We start from the raw sequence: 24,810 nt of genomic DNA, 5'->3' as shown, positions 1-24,810 counted from the left end.
CTCCCGCGGAACACGACCTCCCCTGCGCATGCTGACCGTTCCATATAGGAAGTGCGATAGGGGCCACCCGTGCAGTAACTGCATGAAACGTGAGGGCGGTGACGCGTCCTCATGTTCTTACGCGACGCCTTCCACTCGCAAAAAGAATCAAAGCCAAGGCTCTTCAAGTCCTGATGACATGCAGAACCGTATTGACCGCTTAGAAGGCCTAGTTTTGTCTTTGATGCACGGGGGTGCTGTTGTTGACCCTTCTACCTCGGCAGTAGCCACCGCCGCAGCAACTAGCGCGCCGACCGGAAAGTCGAACACCGACAGCACACCTAAATCAGGGAAGGCGGATCCCGACGACGAGACGCGAATGCGCGACGACGAGGACGATGACAGTGACCCAGACGGCGAGTTGGCCACTTCTCTGGGCGTGCTGAAGGTCGACACAGAGAAGGGAAAGTCGATGTACGTCGGCCAGGAGCATTGGCATACGATATTGAAGGACATATCGGAGGTCAAAGCCTATTTCAGCAACCACAAGAAAGACTTGGAGAAGAGCTACGAGAAGGTCATGATGTCAAAACCGGCGAGCGCCAGGGAGGGTCCTACGTTCCTCCTCGGAGCCACGCCCGCCAGCGAAGTCGAGTTGCGAGCAGAATTGCCGCCTAAGTCGACTATCTTGGTGTTGTGCTCTAGATACTTCAACTCGATGGACAATGCGGTCAACATTATCCATGCGCCCACGTTCCAGCAACAACTGCGCGCACACTGGCAGGACCCCTCAAAAACGCCAATCATGTGGCTGGGCCTTCTCTACTCGATCTTGTGCCTCGCCATGCTGAGCTACCACAAGGTTGGAGATGAGCCGCCCGAGTGGAAAGGAAGGGCGTTAGATTTGGCGTCGGAATATCGACTGCGGACTGTACAGTGCCTAATCGCGGCCGACTACACGAGGCCGGTCGAGTACACCGTAGAGACAATGATTCTCTATGTCTTTGGGGAATATTCGTCGAGGTGGGATGCCGATTTGGGAATCTATTTGATCGTCTCGCTTCTCATCAGAGTTGCTTTCCGGATGGGCTACCACCGGGACGCCAAATGGTTCCCCACCATAACGCCGTTTCAAGCTGTAAGTTGACGAGAGCAGCGTGCATCCCCCAGACACTGGCTAACACGCTTTCCAGGAAATGAGACGACGGACATGGGCACTAGTCAGGATGGCAGATGTCTTCTTTTCGCACCAAGTCGGTCTGCCTTCGATGATTTATGGTCATGATTGTGATACTCAATTGCCGAACAACATCTTTGATGAGGAGTTCGGACTGGACACGAAAGTACTGCCCCCGTCACGACCAAAGACGGAGCCAACGCCTATAGCGTACATGATTGCAAAGTCCAGATTGTCCACTGAGATGGGCGAGATTCTGCAGGCGACCAATCGAGTGGGGAGGCAACTGCCGTACGACGAGATTCTGCGGTTTGACGCTCGCCTCCGGGAAATCAACGACGAGATCCCGCCGCATCTCAAGGTGTCCTCGTTGGAGGGCTCACACGACCCAGTCACGCTGATTATTGCGAGGTTCAACATCAACGTCTTGTACAACAAGATCATCTGCCTGCTGCACAAGAAGTACGTTCCCCGGGCCAGGCAAAACCCGCGATATGCCTACTCTCGTAGGACTGCAGTCGAGGCCGCGTTGGAGACATTGCGGCACTTGATCACGCTTGATCGGGAATCACAGCCAACCGGCAGACTTCGGTCTCTGAAGTGGTTTGTCAATTCAATAGCCACCAAGGACTTTCTCCTTTCGGCCATGCTGGTCGCTCTTGACCTTCACTTCGATCGAGTGGCGGAGACGAGTAACGAACGCAGAAGATCGGAGACAGCGATATTCTGGACGCCAGAGCAAAGGTTGGAGATGACTAGGAGCCTCGAGCTTACCAAGGACATCTGGGCAGGGCTCGCCGACGGGTCGGTTGAAGCCTACAAGGCGTCCAAGATTCTGGAGATCATGCTGCAAAAGATCAAGAGCCCGAACGCCGACGCAGAGACCTCCAAAGGTGGCGGCGGCGGCAGCGGGTCTTTGCCGAGTTTCGATGGTAGCCCCGAGATGGAGCCGGAACACAACGCTGCCATGACGCTGGGCATGCTCTCGGGCGGAATGACACCCAACACGGCAGCTGCCATCGAGAGCAGCCTGCAGGCGTCCAACAACTTTGGTGGCGGCATGGATTTCGGCGTGTCACTACCCATGACGGGGACGGGCATGACGCCAAACTTCCAAGGCGACTTTGGTATGAACAATGCGGGGTCTCCGTTCTCAATGTTTAACAACCTTGAGGCCGGCGCGGATTTCCCCGCCAACTTCGACTGGGTAGGCTCTGAGTTCCGCCCATACTGCATGGCAGCTTCTTTTACTGACACTGCTTCCAGAACGCCTTTGAGACGTACACCCAGAACGCGAACTGGGCCCCGGACACTGGCTTCCAGCAGATTTATCCTGGCCAGTCCTCGCCGGAAACAGACGCCTCCGGGATGCCCTTTGGCAGCACCAACGGCAACATGGCTGGCTAGTTGGTCGATCCAAGATGCAGAGACACGGCGGGTACAAGCAGGAAGCAGGTAATGTGATGACGATTTGAATGACAGAATCAGGAAGACCTGCGCGATTGGCTCGTTCAGCCGGACCAACAGGGGGGCCTGGGGAAACGAATCGCTTCTCACCATAGTAGCCACACACGGGCTTAGCACCTAGGATAGGTAGGAGGAAGGGTGATGAAAGTTCGCACCATGTTGGAAGTTAATACAAAATACCCTTCTCCCTTTTTCTCTAGCACGTGCAAACTCTTCCTTTCAGTTGCGGCACGATGTGACGGTTAGGATCCGAGACGGCATTAGGGTGTGATGTCAACCGGCCCGACGGCGATGCCTGTCAGCGGAGTCTCCGCGTTTCTGGTTGTTACATTAGATGAACAGCTCGTTAGCGGCCACGGTGGTTACTTTGGCCGCGGGGTGATAGGAGATAGACTCGGACGCTGTTCGGATGGGACGATAGACTTGCCAAAGCGGGCGGGCGTGGGGAAGGAGGACGACCGTCCGTCCGGTGTGGTATTTGGCGTCCATGCCGGCGGTATGCAGGAGAATTCGGACCGTCCCTTTGGCTCGTGGTTGAAAATCAGTATGTAAGGGGGTATGGTCGAATGGTGTCGTTGATGTCCTGCAGAATGCATAACACTCTGCAGAGTGTCGTCAAACCTGCCTGTCACGCTGAAGATAATGTGGGGGACCTTGGCTTGCGCCTGTCGCAGGGGACAGTCAAGAGACTCGGTGGTTCGGCACAGGGGTTATGGTCCGCTTGACGTTGCCGAGTCATGCTACTCTTCATATGCTGTAGATCATCTTGAACCGTACGAGAATACTTTTTTTTACCTTATTTGACAAATTTCTTTCTCCAGTTAGACTTTTTGGTTTCGCAATCGATGGGCAACCTACTGCTTGGTGGAACCCCAAGCCTTCACCTCCCTTCTAGGCTGTTGCTTGACTAAAACCCCATGGATATTCGAGTGCATCTCCCCGGTCGCCGGCAAAAGTCTCTATGCCCAACACACAGACCAAGCCTCCCGAAGGCAGAAAAATGTCAAGAGTCCATTCCCACCCCGGAGCGGTGAAAAAGTGAGTTGGGATGCGAACACCTCCAGCCAACCTCTTCCCCCCTCCGCCTCCCCCCGCCGATAGGGCCGATGGCACCCCAGTTAATACGACCCCCCTTCCCTCTGACAGGATACGACGGTCCCCTTTCCCAGCCTATTGCTTGGAAGCTAGGTGGGCAAGTACTCCGTAGGTGCCTGCGCTACCCATTGAGCGGGAGAAGGAAAAAATCGAGGAAAGAGTGTGGGGGGGGACCACGGGACTTGCCCTCTCGACAAGTTGTTGATAATTCGAAGAGGACAGACCACACGGAGGATCAACCCTTGAACCTAGCGCTTGCCTAATCGACATGTTAAATGACAGCGTGCTTCCCTTCTCTGGTTCCTGGTTCCTGACCGTTTTGCGGGTACCCAGTCGAAAGGGGTGAATAACAACCAACACTGCGTTCGGGTGGTTCTCAATAAAGCTCCCAACTACATCTGCATCCAACCCACTGGCAAAGGTCAAAACTTGCACACACACAACCTTACTATCTCGCATCCACCCAGCTTTTACCCAATCCAGCCACATCTCATTTCATATACTCTTTTAAGCTTCACAAGCTCCTCCCAAGACACCGCAACCAAGCCCAAGCCGCGCCCTTTGGAGTCAAGTCAATCCACCCTGGGACGAATGCTCCAGGGTTTCCCTGCTCTGGTCGGCGAGTGAACATCCCAGGAGAGAGGGACCTCGCATAAGCCCGTTACTGCTACCCGTAGAGCAATGGGATTGCCTCCTTAATCTCGACTGCAAGCTGCGAAACTCTATTTGGGTTGCTTTCCGTTTGTGACTTTTTACCCGTTTTGGAAGAGGGCCAAAAGCCGACGACCAGAACTGGCAGCATATAAGTTCACGACTCCACGACGTCCCCGTTTCGCAAGGTCCTCTTCTCTTCACAACTTTCTTACGAACTCAACTTGTTTCGTACCTTCTCTTTTCTCTTTTCTGTTATTGTTTGTTGTTTCTTTTCTTCTTTTGTTTTAGTTCCTTTCTATTCCCTTCGGTCACTCTCTCAAGACGAGGCAACGGTACATACGGAGCGAGACGATGAAGTCACCCACGGCGTGGCCCCTTCTGACGGCGGCGGCCGCCCTATTTCACGGTCTCTCGGTTTCGGCCCTGAGCGCCGCGGAGTGGCGGTCCCAGACCATCTACCAGGTCATGACGGACCGATTTGCGCGGACGGACGGGTCAACGACGGCGCCTTGCAGCACCGCCGAGGCTACCTACTGCGGTGGAACGTGGAAGGGCATCGTCCAGAAGCTCGACTACATCCAGGGTCTTGGTGCAACGGCCGTGTGGATTTCCCCATTTGTCAAGAACATCATGGGAAATTCCCGCGACGGGTGAGTTTTCCCCTTTCCCTTCCTCTGGAAGGTTCGGCCGAGACGAGAAACGAGGCTAACACAAACACAGTGATTCGTACCACGGCTACTGGGCCCAGGACATATGGGAACTCAATCCACTCTTTGGCACTGCCGAGGACCTCGTTGCCCTTGCCGACGCCCTGCACGCCCGTGGCATGTACCTCATGGCCGATGTAGTCACAAACCACATGGCTTGGCACGGGTCTAGGGACTCGGTCGACTACTCCATCTACCGCCCCTTCTCCAATGCCTCACTCTACCACCGTCCCCCGTGTGTTATCGACTACGCAATCCAGGAATCGGTCGAAAAGTGCTGGCAGGGTAGCAACGACGTCGCACTACCGGACCTGCGCACCGAAGACCCGCGCGTGCGGCAGGTCTTCAACGCGTGGATCAAGCGGGTCGTACGCAAGTACAAGTTCGACGGTCTGCGTCTCGACAGCGCCAAGCACGTCGAGAAGGAATTCTGGCCGCCCTTTGAGGCCTCGGCGGGGGTGTTCGCGATGGGCGAGGTCCTCCATGGCGACCCGGTCTATGTCGTCCCCTACCAGGACGTCATGAGCGGCCTCCTGAACTATCCGGTCTACTACTGGGTCACCCAAGCCTTCCAATCGACGCAGGGGAGCATATGGAACCTCTCCAACGGCATTAAGCAGCTCGTTGAGGCCGCCCGCGACTTGACGCTCTACGGCGGCTTCCTCGAGAATCACGACCAACCGCGCTTCCTGAGTCACACCGGCGATCGCACCCTTCTCAAGAACGCGCTGACTTTCACCCTGCTCATGGACGGCATCCCCATCATCTACCAGGGTCTGGAGCAGGGATACACCGGCGCCGATGTCCCCCACAACCGCGAGGCCCTGTGGCTGTCTGGCTACGACACGCAGTCGGAGCTGTATCGATGGGTGTCTAAGTTCGTGGCGCTGCGGTCCAAGATGGCGGCGCTCGACGGCGGTTACCTCTACTACAAGTCGCTGCCGGTCTTCACCGACCCTCACGTCATCGCAATGCGCAAAGGGTTCGACGACAACCAGGTCGTGAGCGTCTACTCCAACGTCGGGAGCAACCGCACATTCAGCGTGCAACTCAGTCGTGACCAAACTGGGTTCCAACCGTGCAAGTTGATCCTCGAGGTCGTCAAGTGTCGTCCGTACGTGACGGATGGAAGCGGCACGCTTAAGGCGGAGAGTGGAAGCGGGGAGCCGCTCGTTTTTGTTCCGGCCGAGAGGGTAATGGGGACCGGTATCTGCACCGGCGGCATAGGCAAGCCTCCTCCCCCTCCCCCTCCCTCCTCTGCCCGTCGCAAGCCCTCTCCTACCACGAGTGCTGTCCAATATTCCACAACCCGCCTCGCTTTTGAGAGTACCGATTTTAACGTAGATTTTATAGGACGATTTAATAACATCACTTCGTCACCTTGCCTGAAAGTCCCTGCAGTAACCGTGCGTGTCAACGTGTCCACAGTTTTGGAGAACAAACAGGGAACGACGTACTAGCAATGCGAGAACAAGAACAACTAACAACAACCGACAACAACCAACATCAGACAACTGCAACTATTGCGACTTTTTCTTTTCGGCATCTTCATTTGCTTGGAGCATTCTGGTGCCCGGATGTTTCCAACCCTCCTCGTCTTTGTTTCGGCAATGGACTTATTCTGTAATCGAGTGTGACTGGTTGAAAACTCGAGGTGAGGGGGTTCTCTTCTTTGCTCTGAGAGGTGGGTGTGTCTGAAATGTCGAGGCGCAACATCATATACCCTCGCACACCCACCTTGGAGCGTACATATTTTATCACTACGGGTTGAACATGGGAAGACCGCACATGTGGGAGCTACGCTTGTAGCATTGATTCACTCTGCAACTGCCAGTGTTTCCTTTGAATGAATAAAAATAAAATCGATGCATTCTCCAAACACCCCTGCCCTATTATGCGATCCAAAGTAACCCGTGTGTACATAAAGTTGTGTAGGATGGCACGGAGACCAGCCTAGTACCCATCTATGCCATGTTGAAAGCAGCCTTGGCCCTCGTCCAGTACTCAACGCGGTCCTCGGTGCCCGAGGTGCCGATACATTCCATGTAGAGAGTGAAGCCCTTTACGGTGCCGGCCGCGAGGCCATCACGTACATCCTGGTCACACTGGGTCGACAGGAACCAAGCAGCCGAGCCCCAGGTGTAGTCGTCGGGGAGGACGAGGTCGAGGATGGCATTCTTCTTGTCGTCGGACAGGCTCGCACCGTCGGTGACACCGGCGGCGATCTCGGTGGCCTTGTCCTTGAGCTCGGGAATGTCGAGGGCGTACATCAGATTGTACTTTGGCATCTGCAGGTTGCGCGTGCCCTGACCGGGGCGGCCGGGCGCAGGGAAGTGGTTACGGTTGTACCTGAAGTCGCCAGTCTCGAAGGCCATGAGACTCAGGACGCCGGCGATCTCGCCGGGGCGGTAGATACCATACTTTTGGAGGGCCTGAGGGAGGTAATTGGCCGCATGGCCTGCAGTGGCACACTCCTCGGGGAAGTCCTTCACACCGTCGCAGGATACCGACTTGGGTGCGACGGCAGCGATGATGGCTGTCGCGTTGTTGTTGCGGACACTGAGAATTGGCGAGGCGAGGGCCAGACCGGCGAGGAGGGATACGGGGAGGAAGCCGGCGAGCATCATTTTATGTGATGGAATCGGAGACGTTTAGTCGATGCGGTTTAAGGGGCTATGCAGACGCTGTGGATGAAGGATGGAGTACGTTGACGTTGATCGTGGACTTGATGATAGGAAGAGAAACGAAGGGGCCTCTTGTATAAGAGAAGCAGGCGACGGAAACAAACAAGAAAGAAGGCCAAGAGGGCAGGCGAAGCCAGCGACGAGTGGGAAGGATCGTAGGTGGCTCGGCGCGAGTGACACAGTCAGACAAAAAGCGAACTGACGAGAGAATCAGCAAAGAGGAGGATGTGTTTGTCTCTTTTTGGCGGTTTTTTGACCGAAGGATGATCGTCAAGGACCAGGGCCCCTGAGCACAGCATCATTTCTTCACGGCTCACTAGGTACCTAGGTAAGGTGCTAAGGGTAGCAAGGCTGGTCGCCAATTGGTGCTCATGCGTTTGTCAACGGTGGTGCCGTGTTGGAATTCTTTAGTCGAACGCAGGAGCCAGTGCCTTGATGCCAGCCGGCCCCCCTTACTTACTCCTTTCAAGAATAAGTGGTGATCACTCCGTCTACATTACATCGTGCAAGCGCCTGCGCCCAGTTGGCTTGCAGCATTTGCCCCACATGGAACGGCCTTGCTCTGCCGGATAGTCGGGCATGGTAAAGGTTTTCTGGCAGAAATGCTGCGGCAACCTGCATTCCTTGATAGGGGAGGGAGGGGAAAGGAGGGACGGGTGCACCCCTTGGCCACAGAGCATCGGCGCGGCCTCTGCGAGGTGGCCGTGGTGAAACGAAACAGGGGCCAAGCCTCTCCGTTCGTCTGTCAAAAGGGTGGGTTTCGCGCCAGTGATTGGGTGCGGGCCGCGGCTGATGGTGCGGAGACTTGATGTTGTTGCCCCTCATCCCTTCTCCGAGCCGGAGAGGAGGGCCATGTGAGGGCGCCGTTGGTGCCGGAAGGGCGGCTGAGTGCTTGACAGAGTTGGCTGATTATCCCCGTTTGCCTTTTGCAAGGTCACCATTCGTCGAGTGCACTGTCTAAGGGAACCAAGTTGCCAGAGTCATCACAGCACCCGACCACATTTCGAAACATTGGGCTGGTTTTCTTTGGACGTGACCGGCTGTCAGCCTGTCTCTTTACCATGCGCTCCCCCCCTAGAGCCGGGGGCAAACCTAGAAGCTGATGATGAGCGGCTCGTGTGATGTTGCAAATAGACAGTCGTAGAGATGATGATCCGTCTTGGTTCATGCGCCTCAGACGACGACCATTAAAACTGGGGAGTGAAGGGGAACCATGGGCCCTCGGGGGCATAGCCTGGAGTTGAACGGGGCTAGGAATAATGTTAATTTTAGGAGAGCATGACAAACACGAGTGCTCAGAAGATTAGATGTCAAAAGAGAACAAATAAGGCAGGGTGCCATAGGGCTATGGAAATAGTGCTGAGTGAGATGTCGAGCAAAGGATCAGGTCCGATGAACTGCCCCCCTACCAGCCCCGTTAAGCCACTTCCACCAGTCCTATCAGGGGTAGTGCCGTTGCTGCGGTACATGGTCAGTACCTAGCTGTTAGCCTGTGGGACGCTCGCGAATCTGACTAAGCGATATTGATCCTGTATGAATTGGACCAGCCAATGAGCATGGGCCAATGCCGAGGTGACCGACCATCTGCGCCAAAGCGTCGTTTTCTGAACCGCTGGAAGCCCCCAACGCGACAACCCAGGCAATCTTTCCTGTCGCGACCACCCCTCGATCGACCGCGCCGCATCCAGCGCCATCATCGCCAGATCACCACGGCAAATACATCCTCACTGACCCTATCATTTGTAAAAATCTACTCCCATACCATGGGCGAGAACCAGCCAAACACCGCCAGCACGGCAACGCAGCCGGCGCCCACGATGCAGATGTACAGGGAGGAACAGGCTCGGCTGAGGCAAATGCTGGATAAGAGAGCTGCCATTGCCAGGAAGCTCGCCAATATCGAGGCCGACATCGAGCAGAAGGAGACGGCATATCTCGAGAGTACCCCGAACGGAAATATCATCGCCGGCTTCGACAACTACATCAAGGGCACGGGCGCTGCCGCTCAGCGTCGCAAGGCTGGTGCTACAGAGCAGAACCGCGTCTTCTCGCGGTCCTCAGTCTCGTACCGTCCTGGCAGTGTGCGTCATTTCATTTCCTGTCCCCTCGGTTTTAGCTGACCTCTGCCGCAGGAAGCCACGACTCCCGGTTCGACTCCAGCATCGCATGCGCCCACGCCCATGTCCACGTCTTTTAAGGAGGGCCCTAGCTCCAACCATGCCACGCCAACGTCGGCGACGGCCTCGAAGTCGGGCAAGAAGAACAAGAAGCAGAACGAGGAAGACAGCGACCATGACTCCCAGGCCCCGAATAAGAAGCGCATCAATTTCGGAGCCGGACGCAAGTGAACAAGCCCAGCAACGTTACTTGCCATTACTTGCGGATTTGGGCGGTCAGTCTGCCACGACGCGGTCCTGCTCACATACTTCCCCCCCCCCCCCTAACGATTTACGACCAACTTCTGGGAGAGTGTGTACCTCTCTTAGGCACCGCCATGATGATCTTGGGGTTTCGTGTCGATGAACACTTTCGCCGAGTTGACTTACCGGCATTGCGGGCCTGCAAAGGAGTCGTACGTCGTTGACTCAGAGACCGTCGCGCGTTAGTGCGCTTCTCGCATCATTATCCGGGGACAAACCAGTGGCCGATGGAGCATCGTACATAGCGGCGAAGACTGGAGGAGTTGAGGAGTTCTGGAAAACAACGATACCCAATGGAGAATTTAACTACATTCCCACCCTGTTTAATGATTTGGCAACACTTTTCTTCTTGATCCATCTTGTTGGAACCAATGCTGTACCTCACCCAAGGCACGCGACTCGAGATGGCCAGGATCATACACAATGTGACCGAGGTTGCGGTCACTCGCGGGCACTTCTGCATCGAGACGCTGCAAAAGTCCCTGGTGGAGACGAACTTTTGCGTCCCTGAGCCTGTCATGCTAGTACGCCGAGAGCAGAACCTGCCCCCGAATCGATTGACGAGTCTTGCCGGACACCTTAAGAGACATTCGGCATTGGCAGAATGTGATCAAAAAGTTTCCCTATCAGGTCACGAAAGCCACCTATTAGAGATAAATCCTTCCAACGAGCCCCTCAGCAGTGTGCTGAACCAAGCTACGTAAAAAGCCACATCAACAACTACGCCCTTGCATAACGCGCCACTAGACCCCCCTGTGTAGCCGCTCGATGAAGCTTCTTTTCGAGGTGCTTGGCGTGGGCTGTCCGCCTTCTCTCCCCACTCCACTCCCACAGACCTGTTGCGTCCATTGGTTTCGGAGCCGACGGGACGATCGAGGAGGCCTGATCCTGTCTAACGCCTAAGCAAGGACCGAGAACCCTGCTGGCCTCAGACAGCCATTGCTAACCCGTTTGTAGCTAGTGCGGGGCTCTTCAACCGAGCTCCAAGCCACCCACCTAGGAAGGTAGGTAGGTAGACAGACGTTCGGTCCCCCGGTCGTCATGCTGGAATTGGGATTGCTGTTAACCGACATACCTACATCTACGGCAGCATTCCCGCCCAGCTTTCTTGCTCTCAATCTCACCCAGTTTATAGCTGTATAATCAAGTTTCAGTGCCGCAATACCTGCCGCAGCTCCTCATGATGACAATTCAGGCCTCCAAGTTCACTCCAGAGGTTCTGCTCTCTGCCCCACGCAGGTCTCCTGGCATTCCCAACCCCGCCGGCACCAAGGTGCTGTATACCGTAAGTATTACACGTACAATCTCGAGCTTGCCTGCCTTCAAATCTATTCTTCCATGAGCCTCGGCGACGACGGGGCGACGATCAATTGGAAGCTGTGAACGCGCATTGACTGGAACCAGGTTTCGACCTACTCTTTCGACTCCCACCGCAAGACGTCCCAGACCCGAGTTCTCGACGTCGAGAGCGGCCACTCCGCCCTTCTCTACGAGGAAGCTTCTTACGGGGATGCGACATGGATCTCAGACCGGGAGATTCTTCTTCTGAGGACTGGTGATAAGGGAACCACTAGTCTATTATTGGGAGACATTACCAAACCATCAGTGTAGGCTCCCCGCTCTCGCCTGGGCACTCCAAGTCAAGTACTGACGACAATAACGACGACAGAGTGACCGAAATTCGCCATTTCGAAGGTAGCCTGTCGAGCCTCAAAGTAAAACGATTGTCGGACAATGAAGTCGCCATCGCCGTGTGTGTCTTGACAACCCCCGAGGGCTCCATGTATAACCCCGCCGCCGAGAAGAAGCAACACACAACCGGGAAGATCTACTCGAGCTTATTTGTCAGACACTGGGACACCTGGATTTCCGAAAACCAGAACTCTATCTGGTATGGTCTTCTCCGGAAGGATGACAAGACGTACAAACTGGAGCATCCAGGCTTGGTCAACGCTCTCGAGGGATCGAAGCTGCAGTCCCCGGTCCCCCCCTTTGGCGGCGCAGGTGACTTTGACATCGGCAAGAATGGCATTGTGTTTGTTGCACGGGACCCCGAGATCTCCCCCGCAATATACACGAAAACGGACCTCTACTTCGTTCCTTTGAAGGCTTTCACGGAGACAAAGCCGCCAGTGCCGCAGCTTGTTAAGACAAGTAAGTTGCGCGGATACTCGGCAGCGCCCGTTTTCTCCAGGGATGGGAAGAAGGTTGTTTTCACCCGGATGAAGAGTGATCAGTACGAGACGGACAAGCCAAGGCTCATGCTGGTCCCAAACGTTTTCGATCTTGCAAGCGTGCAAGAGTTCTACCAGACGGACGACGGCGCTGGCGGGTGGGACGCACGACCCGAGTGGATTACTTGGAGCAAGGACGATTCGGAGATCTACGTCTCTGCAGAAGAGCACGGTCGAGCAAAGCTTTGGAAGCTTCCCTCATCACCTCACGAAGCGATAGACTTGCCAGCAGCGGTCTATGAGGAGGGGTCTGTCATTGAAGCAAAGCTTCTGGGGGACGATGGAGATAAGCTTTTCATCAGCACATCATCCCGAGTCGAAAATTCGGCTTACTGGGTTTTAGACCCGGCCAGCAAGAAGACGGATCTTGTCTCGTCGAGCTCGAAGCATGGCAAGTCTTTCGGCCTTTCCAGTTCCCAGTGCGACGAGTTTTGGTTCAAGGGAGCAGAGGGATACGACGTACATGCCCTGGTGGTGAAACCTTCGGACTTTGACGAGAACAAGAAGTACCCTCTTGCTTTCCTTATCCACGGAGGACCACAGGCCGCGTGGATGGACAGCTGGAGCACCCGGTGGAACCCGGCCATCTTCGCGGAGCAGGGCTACATTGCGGTCATGCCCAACCCGACGGGAAGCACTGGCTACGGACAGCAGCATACAGACAACATACAGAACGAGTGGGGTGGCCGCCCGTACGTCGACCTGGTCAAGTGTTTTGACCACATTGAGAAGAACATCCCCTACATTGACTCAGGCAACGCCGTCGCTCTGGGCGCTTCCTACGGAGGCTACATGATCAGTGAGTCGGCACGTCGCCCAACCTGCCATTTCCAATGCTAATACTGCATAGACTGGATCCAAGGTCACGAGCTTGGAAGGAAGTTCAAGGCATTGGTGTGCCATGACGGCGTGTTTTCGACGCTCAACCAGTGGTCCACTGAGGAGCTCTTCTTCCCTCTGCATGACTTCGGCGGCCCTCTCTGGGAAAACCGCGAGGGCTACGAGAGATGGGATCCTGCCCACCATCTTGATCAGTGGTCGACACCTCAGTTGGTCATTCACAACGAGCTGGACTACAGGTTGCCCATCTCGGAAGGTCTGGCCATGTTCAATGTTCTTCAAGCCCGTGGGGTGCCCAGCAAACTGTTGATGTTCCCCGATGAAAACCATGTAAGTGCTCAATGTCATGCGATGATGACATCTCTGCTTCTCTTTCAATATCCGAATGCTGACATGTCTGTCTGTAGTGGGTGTTGAAACCCGAGAACTCGCTTGTCTGGCACAGGGAGGTTCTGAACTGGATAAACAAGTACACGGGCATTGATAAGTCTGGAAAACTGGCTGTTAGATAAAGAAAGGTAAGACTGGTAAGGCCAATGGCCGCTTGTCAGCCCAATTGCCGCGTTGTCTAGAGAGATGCCATTTTCCTAATTCTTTTGCTGGCCAAAAGTATGGAGAAAATAAAATTGTTGTGCCTTTTAAAACAGTAGCCTCATTCTGTAGAGCCGATGTAAAGTTGGGCTTTTATCATGCAGGAAATATGAATGAATGCCTGGCCTCATCCCATGATATTCAATTAGGTAAGGCAATCTAGGTACTTCCAGGAGCCCCGCCCGCGGCCTGTGTAAATGCTGGGTCTGTCCTGTCAGAATTGTTATTGAGTATTCACCTCAGCTTTGGTCTGCTGGTCCGAGCTCCCTCCTCATCGACAAGGCCGAAATTTCGCGGGCTTGCACCTTCTTCAACTTATCCTCGTTCGACGAACGGCTAGTTTGCGAAAGCCAGCACAGTAAACGGCGTGAAACGGCCAATACTGAATACGACGACACTCGCGATTCAAGAAATACGCGTCGCAGTATGATGCGAAGCTACCCGAACCAACTACAGAACAAGAGGTGACAGACGGAATCGCATCCGCGAGCCCAGCCACAGCACTCGCAATTTCCCTCTCGAACCGCGCACCTTTGCCTCGAACAGACACGGGGGAGCTACTATAGACACTACTAGTACCTTCAACCGAACACCGATCTCGACGGTACGATTCAGACTGGAAAAAATCACATACTCTACACATACACACACAGACGCAGACACAGACACACAGAAACACCGATACATATACACGCACAATGACGCCCCCGCCGCTCCTTTACCATGCCCTCCTCCGCCCCGTAGTCCTCCAGATTCTACGCACGACGGGCTACCACGCTTCACGCCCCGTTGTCCTCGACGCCTTAACGGAGCTCGCGGCGCGCTACATGTACGCGCTGTGCCAGGCGACGGCGCGCCACGCCGCCGACAACAACCCAGAAGGCGAGACTCCCGGCATAGTCGATGTGCGCATGGCGCTGCAGGAGCTCGGTGCGGTGCCTCCGGACGACGTTCTCGCCGACGGCAGGGGCGCGATCCTGGGCGAGATCATGGACTCGATCGAACGAGGCGTCGGGAGTGGAGAAGCAGCGACAGTGGGAGACGAACCCGACGGCGAGGAAGATCTCGCGATAACAACGGCGCTTGCCGAGGTCGCGCGGGAGAGGGAGAGGGTCGAGGATACCAGGGGCGTGGAGGAGTTCGCCAAGTGGTTCTCTGGACCACGGAACAAATCCATCCGGGAGGCGGCGGTCGGCGACGGAGAGCTGGAGATGGGCGATTACTTGAACGGTTCGTTTATCCCACTCCCGAAAACCCTCCTTGCTGGACCCTCTGTGACTGAGGCACTCGATGCGCGCGAGAGAGAGAAAGAGAGAGGCTAACATTCACAACCCCCTTTGCAGTTCTGAAGAAGAAACACAGCAAGACCGGCGAAGACTCCAAATACCACGGCACGATCATCGGCAAAGGCAACGACGTCGGCGAGGTCCAGGTCGAGGGCGGCGACCTGCCGAGCATCCACACCTGGCGAACCAAGATGCAGGGGCCCCTAACGGGCAGTGCGCCATCGGCGACATCGCCGCCCATCAAGGAAGAGTCAAGGCCACCGAGCTCCGGGCTGAGCTCCGTCGGCGACAGGCTGGGCGACGACCGGGACGGCATGGACTTGTCGTAGTGGACAAGGCTGCGGACCCGGGCGCGCAGCAGCAGCAGCGCCACCGTGAACGGCAACAGGGATCCCGTTCGTGAGGTCATGGGCGGCAGCGGCTCGAGGGTCGCGAAGAAGGGACCGAGGAAGGGGCCGAGGAAGGGGCTGTGGTGATTTCAAGGCATAGCGCGGCGTTTTCGGGCGAGGGGCACGAAGAACAAAATCATGGACTTTTCAAAAAGCATTTTCGGTAATGAGGGGGTATTGGTGGTATGGAATTATGGAGGGCCCAGAGGGCATTGTGCTCCTAAGAGCTCGTGACTTGAGCTGGTAGTATAAGTCTACTCGCTGAGATTCAGGGCATAGGGAATTCGAATATGTCGATGCATTGCATTTCAATATTCTCATCTCGTTTTGTCGCTGATTTAAACCGATGGCACATGTGCATCCTGGCCTAATCACATACCCCTTGCTACGAGGTTGGCACAAAGCAAGTGACCTTCCACAGCCAGCCTTGCCAACTCCCTTCTTTCAAATCATTGCCGAACCTCTGTGACACGGTCGAGGTTGAAGGCGGCGCTGATGAGAGCGAGGTGGCTGAATGCTTGGGGCGTGTTGCCGAGCTGCTCGCCGCTGCGGGCGATCTCCTCGGAGAACATGAGCAGGTGGTTGGAGAAGCTGAGCATGTTCTCGAAGAGGTTGACGGCGCGGACGAGGTACTTTGGCTCGTAGGCGGATGCGCGTGTCAAGGCCTCGACGAGCCAGAATGTGCACATGCTGAAGGCGCCCTCTCTTCCGCCGACGCCTGGAGATGGTCGTACATGTTAGTTCTAGTGACAGGAGGGGATCGAAACGTGGATGGATGGATTTGTGTATAGTGAAGTGGGGTGGGGGGGGGGGGGGGGGGGGGAGGGGTGGGAACGCACCGTCTTCCGAGCGCTCAGTGTCGTAGCGGTAGACTAGGCCGGTGCTGGTGAGACCGCCCTTTTCGGGGGGCAGGAGGATGCGGTCCATAGTGTTGAGAAAGCGGGGGTCGTTGGGGGCGGTGAAGAAGACCAACGGCGCGATCAGGATGGAGGAGTCAAGCATGGTGTTGTTCTCGTAACTCTGGATGAAGCACTTCATTTCCTTGTTATAGCCTTTTGAGCACACGCAGTCAGTTCGTGGTTCAGGCCCTTGGGAGCTGCAGGTGAAGCATCCCAGCTCTCAGTGTCCAGAGGTCCAGGGGGCGAGGGAGAGCACGCACCCTTATCCATAATCTCCTCCATGAGATTGTCGCGGGCCGTAAGCCACTTGCTGCGGTTGGGGCAGGGGAAGTTTCGTTTGTCTGCGAGGCGGAGACCGCGGTCGAAGGCAACCCAGAGCATAATCTTGGAGTAGGTGAAGTTTTGCTTGTGGTTGCGGACCTCCCAGATGGACATGTCGGGCTCTGCCGGAGGTGTTAGTCAGAAAGATACCGAAGCCGGATGAAGGGGAGATTTACTGTCCGTAAGAGTGAGGACGAAGTCTGAAGACACGGGTTAGTTCGTCTGACATACAAGAAACAGGGAATCAGGGGAGGCAAGGTACCAAGCATCTCTCTCACAGAACACCACTGGTCCCAGCTGATCGGCTTGCCGTACTTGTTGTACAGGTAAATGCCGTCCATGAGCTCGCCGTAAATGTCAAATTGTTGATGGAACGCGGCGCCGTTACCGACCCTCACGGGCTTACTGCCCCTATAACCCTCGAGATGGTCGAGTTCAATCTCGGGGATGTCCGTCTCGCCGCGGATGGTGAACATGATGGGCAGCTCGCCGCTGGGGCCGCGGGACTTGATGAAGCGCTCGCTGATGAAGTCCATGTAGGCGTCGGCCTCGGCAGAAAAGCCAAGGCGGAGGAGTATGTAGATTGTGAAGCTTGAATCGCGAACCCAGGAGAAGCGGTAATCCCAATTTCTGGTGGCTTGTATGAGCTATGAAAAGGCATTGCAATAGTAAAGGTGGGAAGACTCACCTTACGCCACCGATGTCTTCCGGGATGGAAAAGGTAGGTGCGGCAATGATGGCGCCAGTTGGCTCGTAGGTCATCATCTTCAACAGCATCAGACTTCGGTTGACAACCTCGCGCCATCGGCCTTTGTACTTGCTCTTGGAGATCCAGTTGTACCAGAACGACTGCGTGTCGTGCTGCTGGCCATCAAGTACGGCCGTCGTGATGTTCTCGGTGACATGATTGGGAATGTCGTTGCGCAGAACAAACGACACAGCTTGGCCTTCCTCGATCTCGATGTGGGCAACCACACCTTCACCCAACATACCATCGCGTTTCTTTTTTTTGAAGGTAATGGTTGGGGCCGAGTCGGACTCTGCATCAACGGTGACATCCAGCTGCATCTTGTAATGCTCGCTATGGAAAGTAACCGCCTTGCTCGGGCTGCCTGTGGTGTGCGTTGCCTCAATGATGGTGGTGACATGAGTCTCGGCGGCATATTGGAAGGCGGGAAAGATCTCAATATCTACGGCATGTTAGTGGATTATGATATAGTAGTAAGTAAGGAAGCTTTGTACCCATCTCTAGGCGACCGCGGATACATTCGACCCGCCGGACAAGCCATTTCTTGAGCTCCTCCTGAATCTTGATAGTTTCGCGGAAGGAGCTCTGGCGGGCGTTTTTTGACAAGACAGTGGCGGTTTTGGGCCGAGGAAAGAAGTCCACGAGATCAACCACGCCATCATCATGGATGTATCTAGTTTGCAGAATGTTGGATGATGGGAGGTATTGTTGCCTTGATTTGTTAATCACAACGAGTCTCGATGAACAATAGCTTCCATGCTTACTTGGTAGTACAAGGCTTGGATGAAGGAGGGCAGATGCTGAAGAAGCCCCCCTTGTCCTTGTCAAGGAGCCGGCAAAAGACAGTCGGCGAGTCAAAGTCGGGCCTGAAGTGCACGTCAACCATCATGTTTCCCGACTAACTAGCTTAGGGGAGAGGCTCATCGGCTCAGTATTGAGACAAGGACAGCCGGATGCCCCGGATAAAGGGCAGTTGGCTTCCATGCCCACTAGAGCTTTGAAATATAGCGGAACACATGCATGGTCGCCATTCTCAGGAGGGAAGAGATACATATCGGGTGGAAACCGCGCACGGGAGTGGTCACTCGGCCGAAAGCGTGAACATGATGCAGAGCAGCAGGGAATATTTCATACCAGCACATAAAATCAACAGATCCGTTCATTCCAACGAGAGCACAGGTGTGCATATTGCCGATCATGCCATAGTCCTCGATGGGCAGATACCCAGAGTGGCTGCCGGCAGCATGTCTTGTCGAACATTGCTGAGCCATGACGTCGGCTACCTGGGTGTTGGTTGGGATTAGGGGCTAAAAAGACAATTGATGAAAGTTTGCAATTTTTGAGACGGCGAGTCCACGTTCAAGATGACCTCGTTGAGATGAATAGGTGAACAAGATCTTTGCCGTAGATTCCTGTCTGATGAGTGCGGCATACAAGCAGGGTTGGTGACATCGAAGACGATAGAAACTGGCAGGTCAAGCTTTGGGTTCAGGTCCCGGGGGGTAAACTCCGGCGATGGGAAGCCACGATCTGCAGATGATTGTGGCTGTATACGTAGGAAGGAGGCACCGTTAGGCTAGGTAATCAAGGAACTTCGTCATGATTGTTTCTTAGTGACAGAACCAAGAACGTCCACTAACAAGACGCACCCCCCTGATTGACCACGAGCAATTTGGGTGCTGATGCCTGCGTCTTTGCCTGGCCATCCTTCTGCTGAGCCCCTTGCAGTAGTATTGTGAAGCATGGACTAGGTAAATCCCCTCCCCCAGAAGTAAAGCAAGCTGGCTTATGAATGATATTAGGGATTATGTTGATGACGCTCTAAAAATTGCCATAGATATCGAGCCGCGGCTGCCAAGCCCACTCAAAGCCCCCCCCCCGCCTGGGGGTTCCCAATAGGTTGTCAGATCTGCACCATATCCGAGCTGGCCCAGGTTTATGTTTATCTCCTGGAGCTTCGGCAAAATCGAAGGGTGAGCCTGATGATATCTTCTGACATAGATGTGTATATTAACTGAGGTTCCTCACCTGAGCCTGAGCCGTACGATCGGATCGGCTTGCGGATACGACGGGAAGGGAGGCTTTTAGATTAAATCCCCTATTACGCACGTGATGGATGACGGCTCCTGACATCATTGGAACGGTGAAGCGCCTATGGGACTCTCCTCTCAGAGAATCAACATATTACACCCCCTTTCCCCTTGTTCGAGACATGCAGTGCAACGGTGCGATAGCAAAATGTGGCGGTTGGTGACGAGGAATGCGGCTGGTGTCTCGCTCAACTATCAACCACCCAGTCTCGAGCAATTCGACGGGCTGGATTGGCGCTGGCTGGGGAATGTACAAGACATTCAACGGGCTCCGACCCCTCTTTCCTTCCTTCTCATGGCTGCAACACTCCATAGTCTAGCCTGTGGGGGAGGCTGGCGTTGGCGGTCAAAGCTGCATCTGTCAGTCAATAGTCCCGATTTAAAGCTACCGACCAGGCACAGACACTCTGGTTCTCGTCTTGTCATCGTCGTCTGTGGGCATGATACTCTTGGATGAGTCCATGTGAAAAGCGGGAAGGGCGGCCGGGAAACACATTTTTCGGGGAAAGAAAACAACCCGAGGAAATAAGCATGTTGCATTCTGTACATGGATCACCTTTGGATCTGTACTCCACAACGTACGTCTCAGGACAACTTGGCCCGAAAACGAAAACAACGCAACGGTCGTTTTGGAGATCTTGCTTGATACCATTTGAACAACCCCGGGTGCTGGGCAGGCTGGGGTTGTGCTCGGCAGCGGGTCGCGGCATCGCTCGAAAATCCGGGTCGGAACACACGGTGGAATCTTCTCTTCCGGCTAGGAGGGGAAGAGTAGTTCCAGTGGGAACGTGGCTCATCGGTGCTGCTGGATGACTAGGGTGGGTTGGATCGCCATGGGCAGTTGGGAAGTTGGTCAACCGAGCACCTTTCTCAGTTGGCTTTCCTCTTTCATGAATCCTTTTGTGTAATACAAGCCTGCCGACGGCCGCGACATTTGACCACATGGCCAGCAACCTAGCTGAGAGCCCGTAATGCACACGATGCCGTGCCCTGCAGCCAGCCCGAGGGACCGAAGGGTACGGGGAACGGCAACGGGGGCCAAAATGGAGAGGACGATGTTGTGCCAAGGTTCGCTTGAACAGGGCCCCCAAGTGGACGAGGAAACCCGCGACCTTGGATGTGACGGCTGGGCCAAGCTTAAATTGGAGGTTGTATGTGTCTTGAGCCTTATTTTTGACGTTGGATAGCCTGGCGTCTGAGTGGTAAGGCGAACGAATGTCTGTGAATCTGAAGCGTCGATTATTCCGACGACCCTTACAGTTTGAGCCGTGAAACTGCTCAGTCTTCACTGTAAGCTCAGTTGATGGAACTTGTGAAAAAGAGCCAAGGCAAGCTAGTTCAAGTGGTATTGCAGCTAACTTCGCCTATCGTGAGGTAATTTCATGTATGGTATCCGTATTGTGGAAGAAAGGGGGAAGAGTCACTACCTAGGCAGTGATAGCCCGCGCAAAAGCATAAAGACAAACAAATAGACGAAGTCTGTTGTTCTAGGATGATAGATACACACAAAAACGCGTATTTGGTCTGGGTAATGGGGAGAGATACCCATACGTACGAAAACAGAGATTTGCTCTGCACCAGATGCAATGGGGCTGGCCAAGCTGGCTACTCGGCAGACCCAATGTTTTATTCTTTCAGCCTTCCAGCAACAGTGGTCCTCGGTCCATGATCCCCATCCTGCACGAGGTGGATACGCACCTACGCTCCATTAGCGGACTGGAATAACTGGGTATGTTCAGTGACCACCCGGAAGCCCCGCGATGCCTGACTTGTTGTTTACCGCATGTTTCGCGCTGAATCTTCATTGGATTCGCCTCTTCTCCTCGGCCGTGTTCTGGTTTGTCTGTTGTGTCCACAGTGCATGCATCTCGTTGGTGAGTTGGCAAGTTACAGGGAGAACATGGTAGGCGATCCCTGATGATGACCCTGACCGTCGCGGGACGCGAAGTCCAGTCCTGCGGCAGTAGCCCACGAGTTCGTCTCCACCATGAGGAATGCCAAGACTATATCCACATATCATCTTTGGGAGGGACAAGCAGACACATTGGACACTTCACTTTCTGGCAGAGATTGGAGGGCAACCTAGGTAGGTTAGGTTACAGTAGTAGGTCGGTGGTTTGATGTTAGTATCCCCGTACCGTTCTCCTGATAGATCGCTGTAAGCCTGTAGTCACGGCGACATTTGGTAGGACAGCCACGTCCGGGAGCCAGCAGCAACAACTGCACCGTGTCAGAGAAAAAGGGAGAGGGAGGCGGGGAGAGATGAAGCCACAGGCACATAATACGCTATGAACCTTGGGTTGGCACCTGGGCATGACTGGTACGTACTTGCTAGCAGACCCCAGGCCCTGTTCCCCCTCCTGTTGTGGTCCACCATGGTCCACACCAGAACTGGCCTAAGGCCCAGCCCGGCACCCACCATTTGTGCAACGAAATGGACCAAACGCCAAAGCAGCACAGCCAGCCCAGCCGAGCCCGAACAGCAAACGAGACATGCCCTTCACTCGTCCCGACCCTGTCCCGCCCCCATCCGCCAATACCTTGCTACACAGCCAAGAACGCGCACCGCACGAGAGCGAGAGCCAGAGAGCAGCTTCCGTACCTTGCGGCAAACTGGACCTGGATCTGACCTTAGCATATGCTCACCAGCCCCAGCAGCTTGAGAATCCCACTGTGGAATCCCAGATTAAATCATGCCCCGATCCTCCTCCCCATCCGACTCTACATCATCCTCACTTGTGCATGTGCTGCCTCCCGACCCCAGTCTATCTGCCTCTGCCTCTGCTGTTCCCAGTGCCATATCATCCTCCCCCGATCCCATTGAACACGACGACACCCTCTCCTCCTCCTCACACGACCACGCTACTGCTACTACCAACCGACGCCTCCTGAGCCCGTCACCTCTGCTGCTCCCTCCACCTACCGCCCCGTCTCCTGCTGGGCACGCGACCACGCCGACTCAGTCCTCGAAACCGGATGACACCCGGCCACAAGACGTTGCTGCCTCTACCGCCGATCTCGCCCACGCATCTTTGCGCCTGGGCTCCTCCTCCACCTTCATAAACAGCATCAACAAAGAAAGTCCTTTCCACGAGCCCGACACCGACGTCAACCAAGAATTTGAGATGGAGCCCTTGAAAGAGGCTGGCCACCGCCGGCGCCGCAGTTCCCTAATGCAAAACGCCAGCTCAAGCAACCACCAGAGGGTCCCGTCCAGGACTCAGGGAAACCTGCTCGAAGAACCAAAGATATCGGAAGAGAACCTCGGGGCGACGCCATCGGCCTCCAAAGACGGGGAAGCCGACAGCTTTTCCGACGAGGATCTCCACGACGACGAGGAGACAGGTCTGACGAAGAAGGACAAGAACAGGAAGAAGAAGAAGAGGAGGAACAATACCCGCTTGGACCAGAGAATCGTTCGCGGAGAGATCTCGGCTGAGGAGAAGAAGGAAGCGGACCAAAACGTCTTCAGGAGATCGGTGGTGAACGTCGCTTTGATCTTGCTATGGTATTTGTTTTCACTCAGCATCTCGTTGGTAAGCTTGAATTCACCCTGGTCACCCACCGCTAGCAGAACCCCTAAGCTCACTCTTCGTTTCCGCAGTACAACAAATGGATGTTTGACGAAGACCGCCTCAACTTTGCCTTCCCTCTGTTTACGACCGCTTGCCACATGCTGGTGCAGTTCGTCCTCGCATCCTTGGTATTGTTTCTAGTTCCGTCGCTACGCCCGTCGAATGGCCACCGCCACTCAGATCTGGGCCGCTCAAGGCACGAGTCCGAGCCGGACCGGCCGTTGATGACCAAAATGTTCTATCTGACGCGCATTGGACCCTGCGGTGCTGCGACGGGTCTCGATATTGGACTTGGAAATACTTCACTCAAGTTCATCACCCTCACATTTTACAGTGAGTCCTTTGCGCCTGTCGGACTCGAAACGTGAACTGACGAACTGCTAGCTATGTGCAAATCATCCTCCCTAGCGTTTGTTTTGATCTTTGCCTTTTTGTTCAGACTCGAAAAGCCCACGTGGCGGCTTGTGGCCATCATTGCGACAATGACTCTCGGTGTTGTCCTCATGGTATCGGGAGAAGTTGAGTTTAAAGTGAGCGGTTTCATCCTTGTTATCTCTGCCGCCTTCTTCTCCGGATTCCGCTGGGGCTTGACTCAAATCCTCTTGCTCCGCAACCCGGCGACCTCGAACCCGTTCTCGAGCATTTTTTTCCTCGCGCCAGTCATGTTCTTGACGTTGATTGTCATCGCCATTCCTGTGGAGGGCTTTCCCGCCCTCATTGAAGGTCTGAAGGTCCTCGTGGCCGAGTGGGGTGTTATCACGACCCCTTTGTTCCTCCTGTTCCCCGGCTGCATCGCCTTTCTCATGACCGCCTCGGAGTTCGCTCTGCTGCAGCGTACCTCGGTCGTCACCCTCTCTATTGCCGGGATCTTCAAGGAGGTTGTCACCATCTCCGCTGCCGCTATCGTCTTCAACGACCGTCTGACGCCCATCAATTTTGTCGGTCTCGTCACTACTATGGGCGCCATCGTCGCGTATAACTTCATCAAGATCACCCAGATGCGTGAGGACGCTCAGAGAGAAGTTCACCGCGGTCACATGGAAGTTGCCTCCGGTACGTCCACGAGTGGCAGCGACAACGACGACGGCGGCGAGGAGACTGGTCTTCTGCGGAACAGCACTGACTACGAAGACAATCTCATCACTGCGGACGGTGATATCTTGCCCAACCCGCAACACACAGCGCAAGAGTCGCGGACGGCTCAGGCTCACCGTGACAATTAGACATTCACATTGGGCGTTTTATTCTTCTTTGTTGTATATTCAGGCTGGGTTACCCGACAAGTTGTACATTTGTTTCTCTTTGTGATGGGTAGAACGTATCTTGCCAACTGGCAGACAGGGCGATATGTAAGGAGTTCGGCGGACTGTACTCTACCCAAGAAGGGCATTCGAGTCCTCCGGGAGGGAGATTGGTAAAACGGACATACACTTGGTAGGTTTCCTTATGGACAGAAACCTAGATATTCGTATTCGAAAAGGGGGAGCTACATGGCGAGGTGGATATACCATTGGCGAGAGAATCGAAGGTAAGACGGAATTCAGGCCGCTGGAATACGAGATACCAACTTAGTGTAATGCCTAGAGCTGTAAGATGCACAAGAAATGGCAAATTTGTCCCACCACTTGCAAGAGATGTCTTTTCCGAGTTCAAG

General features: G+C 54.8%; 9 protein-coding genes across 9 annotated transcripts; 6 read left to right on the top strand and 3 right to left on the bottom strand.

Moving 5' to 3' along the window:
- On the top strand, positions 1-2,855 carry CDEST_02801 (uncharacterized protein). The gene is made up of 3 exons (XM_062918960.1): positions 1-1,117; positions 1,173-2,363; positions 2,423-2,855. Exons 1-3 carry the CDS (start codon positions 29-31, stop codon positions 2,561-2,563), a joined length of 2,421 nt encoding a protein of 806 aa, XP_062775011.1. The 5' UTR covers positions 1-28; the 3' UTR covers positions 2,564-2,855.
- Positions 2,856-4,043: 1,188 nt separating this feature from the next.
- CDEST_02800 (Putative glycosyl hydrolase, family 13, catalytic domain, alpha-amylase, Alpha-amylase, domain C) lies at positions 4,044-7,003 on the top strand. The gene is made up of 2 exons (XM_062918959.1): positions 4,044-5,022; positions 5,093-7,003. Exons 1-2 carry the CDS (start codon positions 4,724-4,726, stop codon positions 6,537-6,539), a joined length of 1,746 nt encoding a protein of 581 aa, XP_062775010.1. The 5' UTR covers positions 4,044-4,723; the 3' UTR covers positions 6,540-7,003.
- Position 7,004: 1 nt separating this feature from the next.
- On the bottom strand, positions 7,005-8,142 carry CDEST_02799 (uncharacterized protein). Its single transcript, XM_062918958.1, has one exon. It carries the CDS (start codon positions 7,704-7,706, stop codon positions 7,044-7,046), a length of 663 nt encoding a protein of 220 aa, XP_062775009.1. The 5' UTR covers positions 7,707-8,142; the 3' UTR covers positions 7,005-7,043.
- A 1,384-nt stretch (positions 8,143-9,526) lies between these two features.
- CDEST_02798 (uncharacterized protein) lies at positions 9,527-10,111 on the top strand (the record flags this gene model as incomplete). Its single annotated transcript, XM_062918957.1, has 2 exons — positions 9,527-9,844; positions 9,896-10,111. 2 exons carry the CDS (start codon positions 9,527-9,529, stop codon positions 10,109-10,111), a joined length of 534 nt encoding a protein of 177 aa, XP_062775008.1.
- A 1,139-nt stretch (positions 10,112-11,250) lies between these two features.
- On the top strand, positions 11,251-13,895 carry CDEST_02797 (Putative peptidase S9, prolyl oligopeptidase, catalytic domain, six-bladed beta-propeller, TolB). Its single transcript, XM_062918956.1, has 5 exons — positions 11,251-11,468; positions 11,588-11,790; positions 11,853-13,216; positions 13,268-13,587; positions 13,665-13,895. The coding sequence occupies exons 1-5, from the start codon at positions 11,364-11,366 to the stop codon at positions 13,767-13,769; spliced, it is 2,097 nt and encodes a 698-aa protein (XP_062775007.1). The 5' UTR covers positions 11,251-11,363; the 3' UTR covers positions 13,770-13,895.
- Positions 13,896-14,137: 242 nt separating this feature from the next.
- Positions 14,138-15,691, top strand: CDEST_02796 (Putative bromodomain associated domain, histone-fold). The gene is made up of 2 exons (XM_062918955.1): positions 14,138-15,078; positions 15,192-15,691. Exons 1-2 carry the CDS (start codon positions 14,547-14,549, stop codon positions 15,461-15,463), a joined length of 804 nt encoding a protein of 267 aa, XP_062775006.1. The 5' UTR covers positions 14,138-14,546; the 3' UTR covers positions 15,464-15,691.
- Positions 15,692-15,693: 2 nt separating this feature from the next.
- CDEST_02795 (Putative six-hairpin glycosidase superfamily, GH15-like domain, trehalase-like protein) lies at positions 15,694-18,963 on the bottom strand. Its single transcript, XM_062918954.1, has 9 exons — positions 18,626-18,963; positions 18,256-18,357; positions 17,986-18,203; positions 17,432-17,933; positions 17,006-17,373; positions 16,920-16,943; positions 16,683-16,865; positions 16,363-16,575; positions 15,694-16,241 (listed from the first exon to the last, which is right to left on the bottom strand). The coding sequence occupies exons 1-9, from the start codon at positions 18,760-18,762 to the stop codon at positions 15,973-15,975; spliced, it is 2,016 nt and encodes a 671-aa protein (XP_062775005.1). The 5' UTR covers positions 18,763-18,963; the 3' UTR covers positions 15,694-15,972.
- Positions 18,964-21,215: 2,252 nt separating this feature from the next.
- CDEST_02794 (uncharacterized protein) lies at positions 21,216-21,386 on the bottom strand (the record flags this gene model as incomplete). The annotated part of the gene is made up of 1 exon (XM_062918953.1): positions 21,216-21,386. The coding sequence occupies one exon, from the start codon at positions 21,384-21,386 to the stop codon at positions 21,216-21,218; it is 171 nt and encodes a 56-aa protein (XP_062775004.1).
- A 635-nt stretch (positions 21,387-22,021) lies between these two features.
- Positions 22,022-24,779, top strand: CDEST_02793 (Putative sugar phosphate transporter domain-containing protein). The gene is made up of 3 exons (XM_062918952.1): positions 22,022-23,117; positions 23,186-23,489; positions 23,541-24,779. Exons 1-3 carry the CDS (start codon positions 22,275-22,277, stop codon positions 24,377-24,379), a joined length of 1,986 nt encoding a protein of 661 aa, XP_062775003.1. The 5' UTR covers positions 22,022-22,274; the 3' UTR covers positions 24,380-24,779.
- Positions 24,780-24,810: the final 31 nt, after the last annotated feature.

The sequence above is a fragment of the Colletotrichum destructivum genome, chromosome 2, assembly GCF_034447905.1.
Source record: "Colletotrichum destructivum chromosome 2, complete sequence".
NCBI lineage: Eukaryota > Fungi > Ascomycota > Sordariomycetes > Glomerellales > Glomerellaceae > Colletotrichum > Colletotrichum destructivum.
This window is presented reverse-complemented; position numbering and strand designations above follow the sequence as displayed.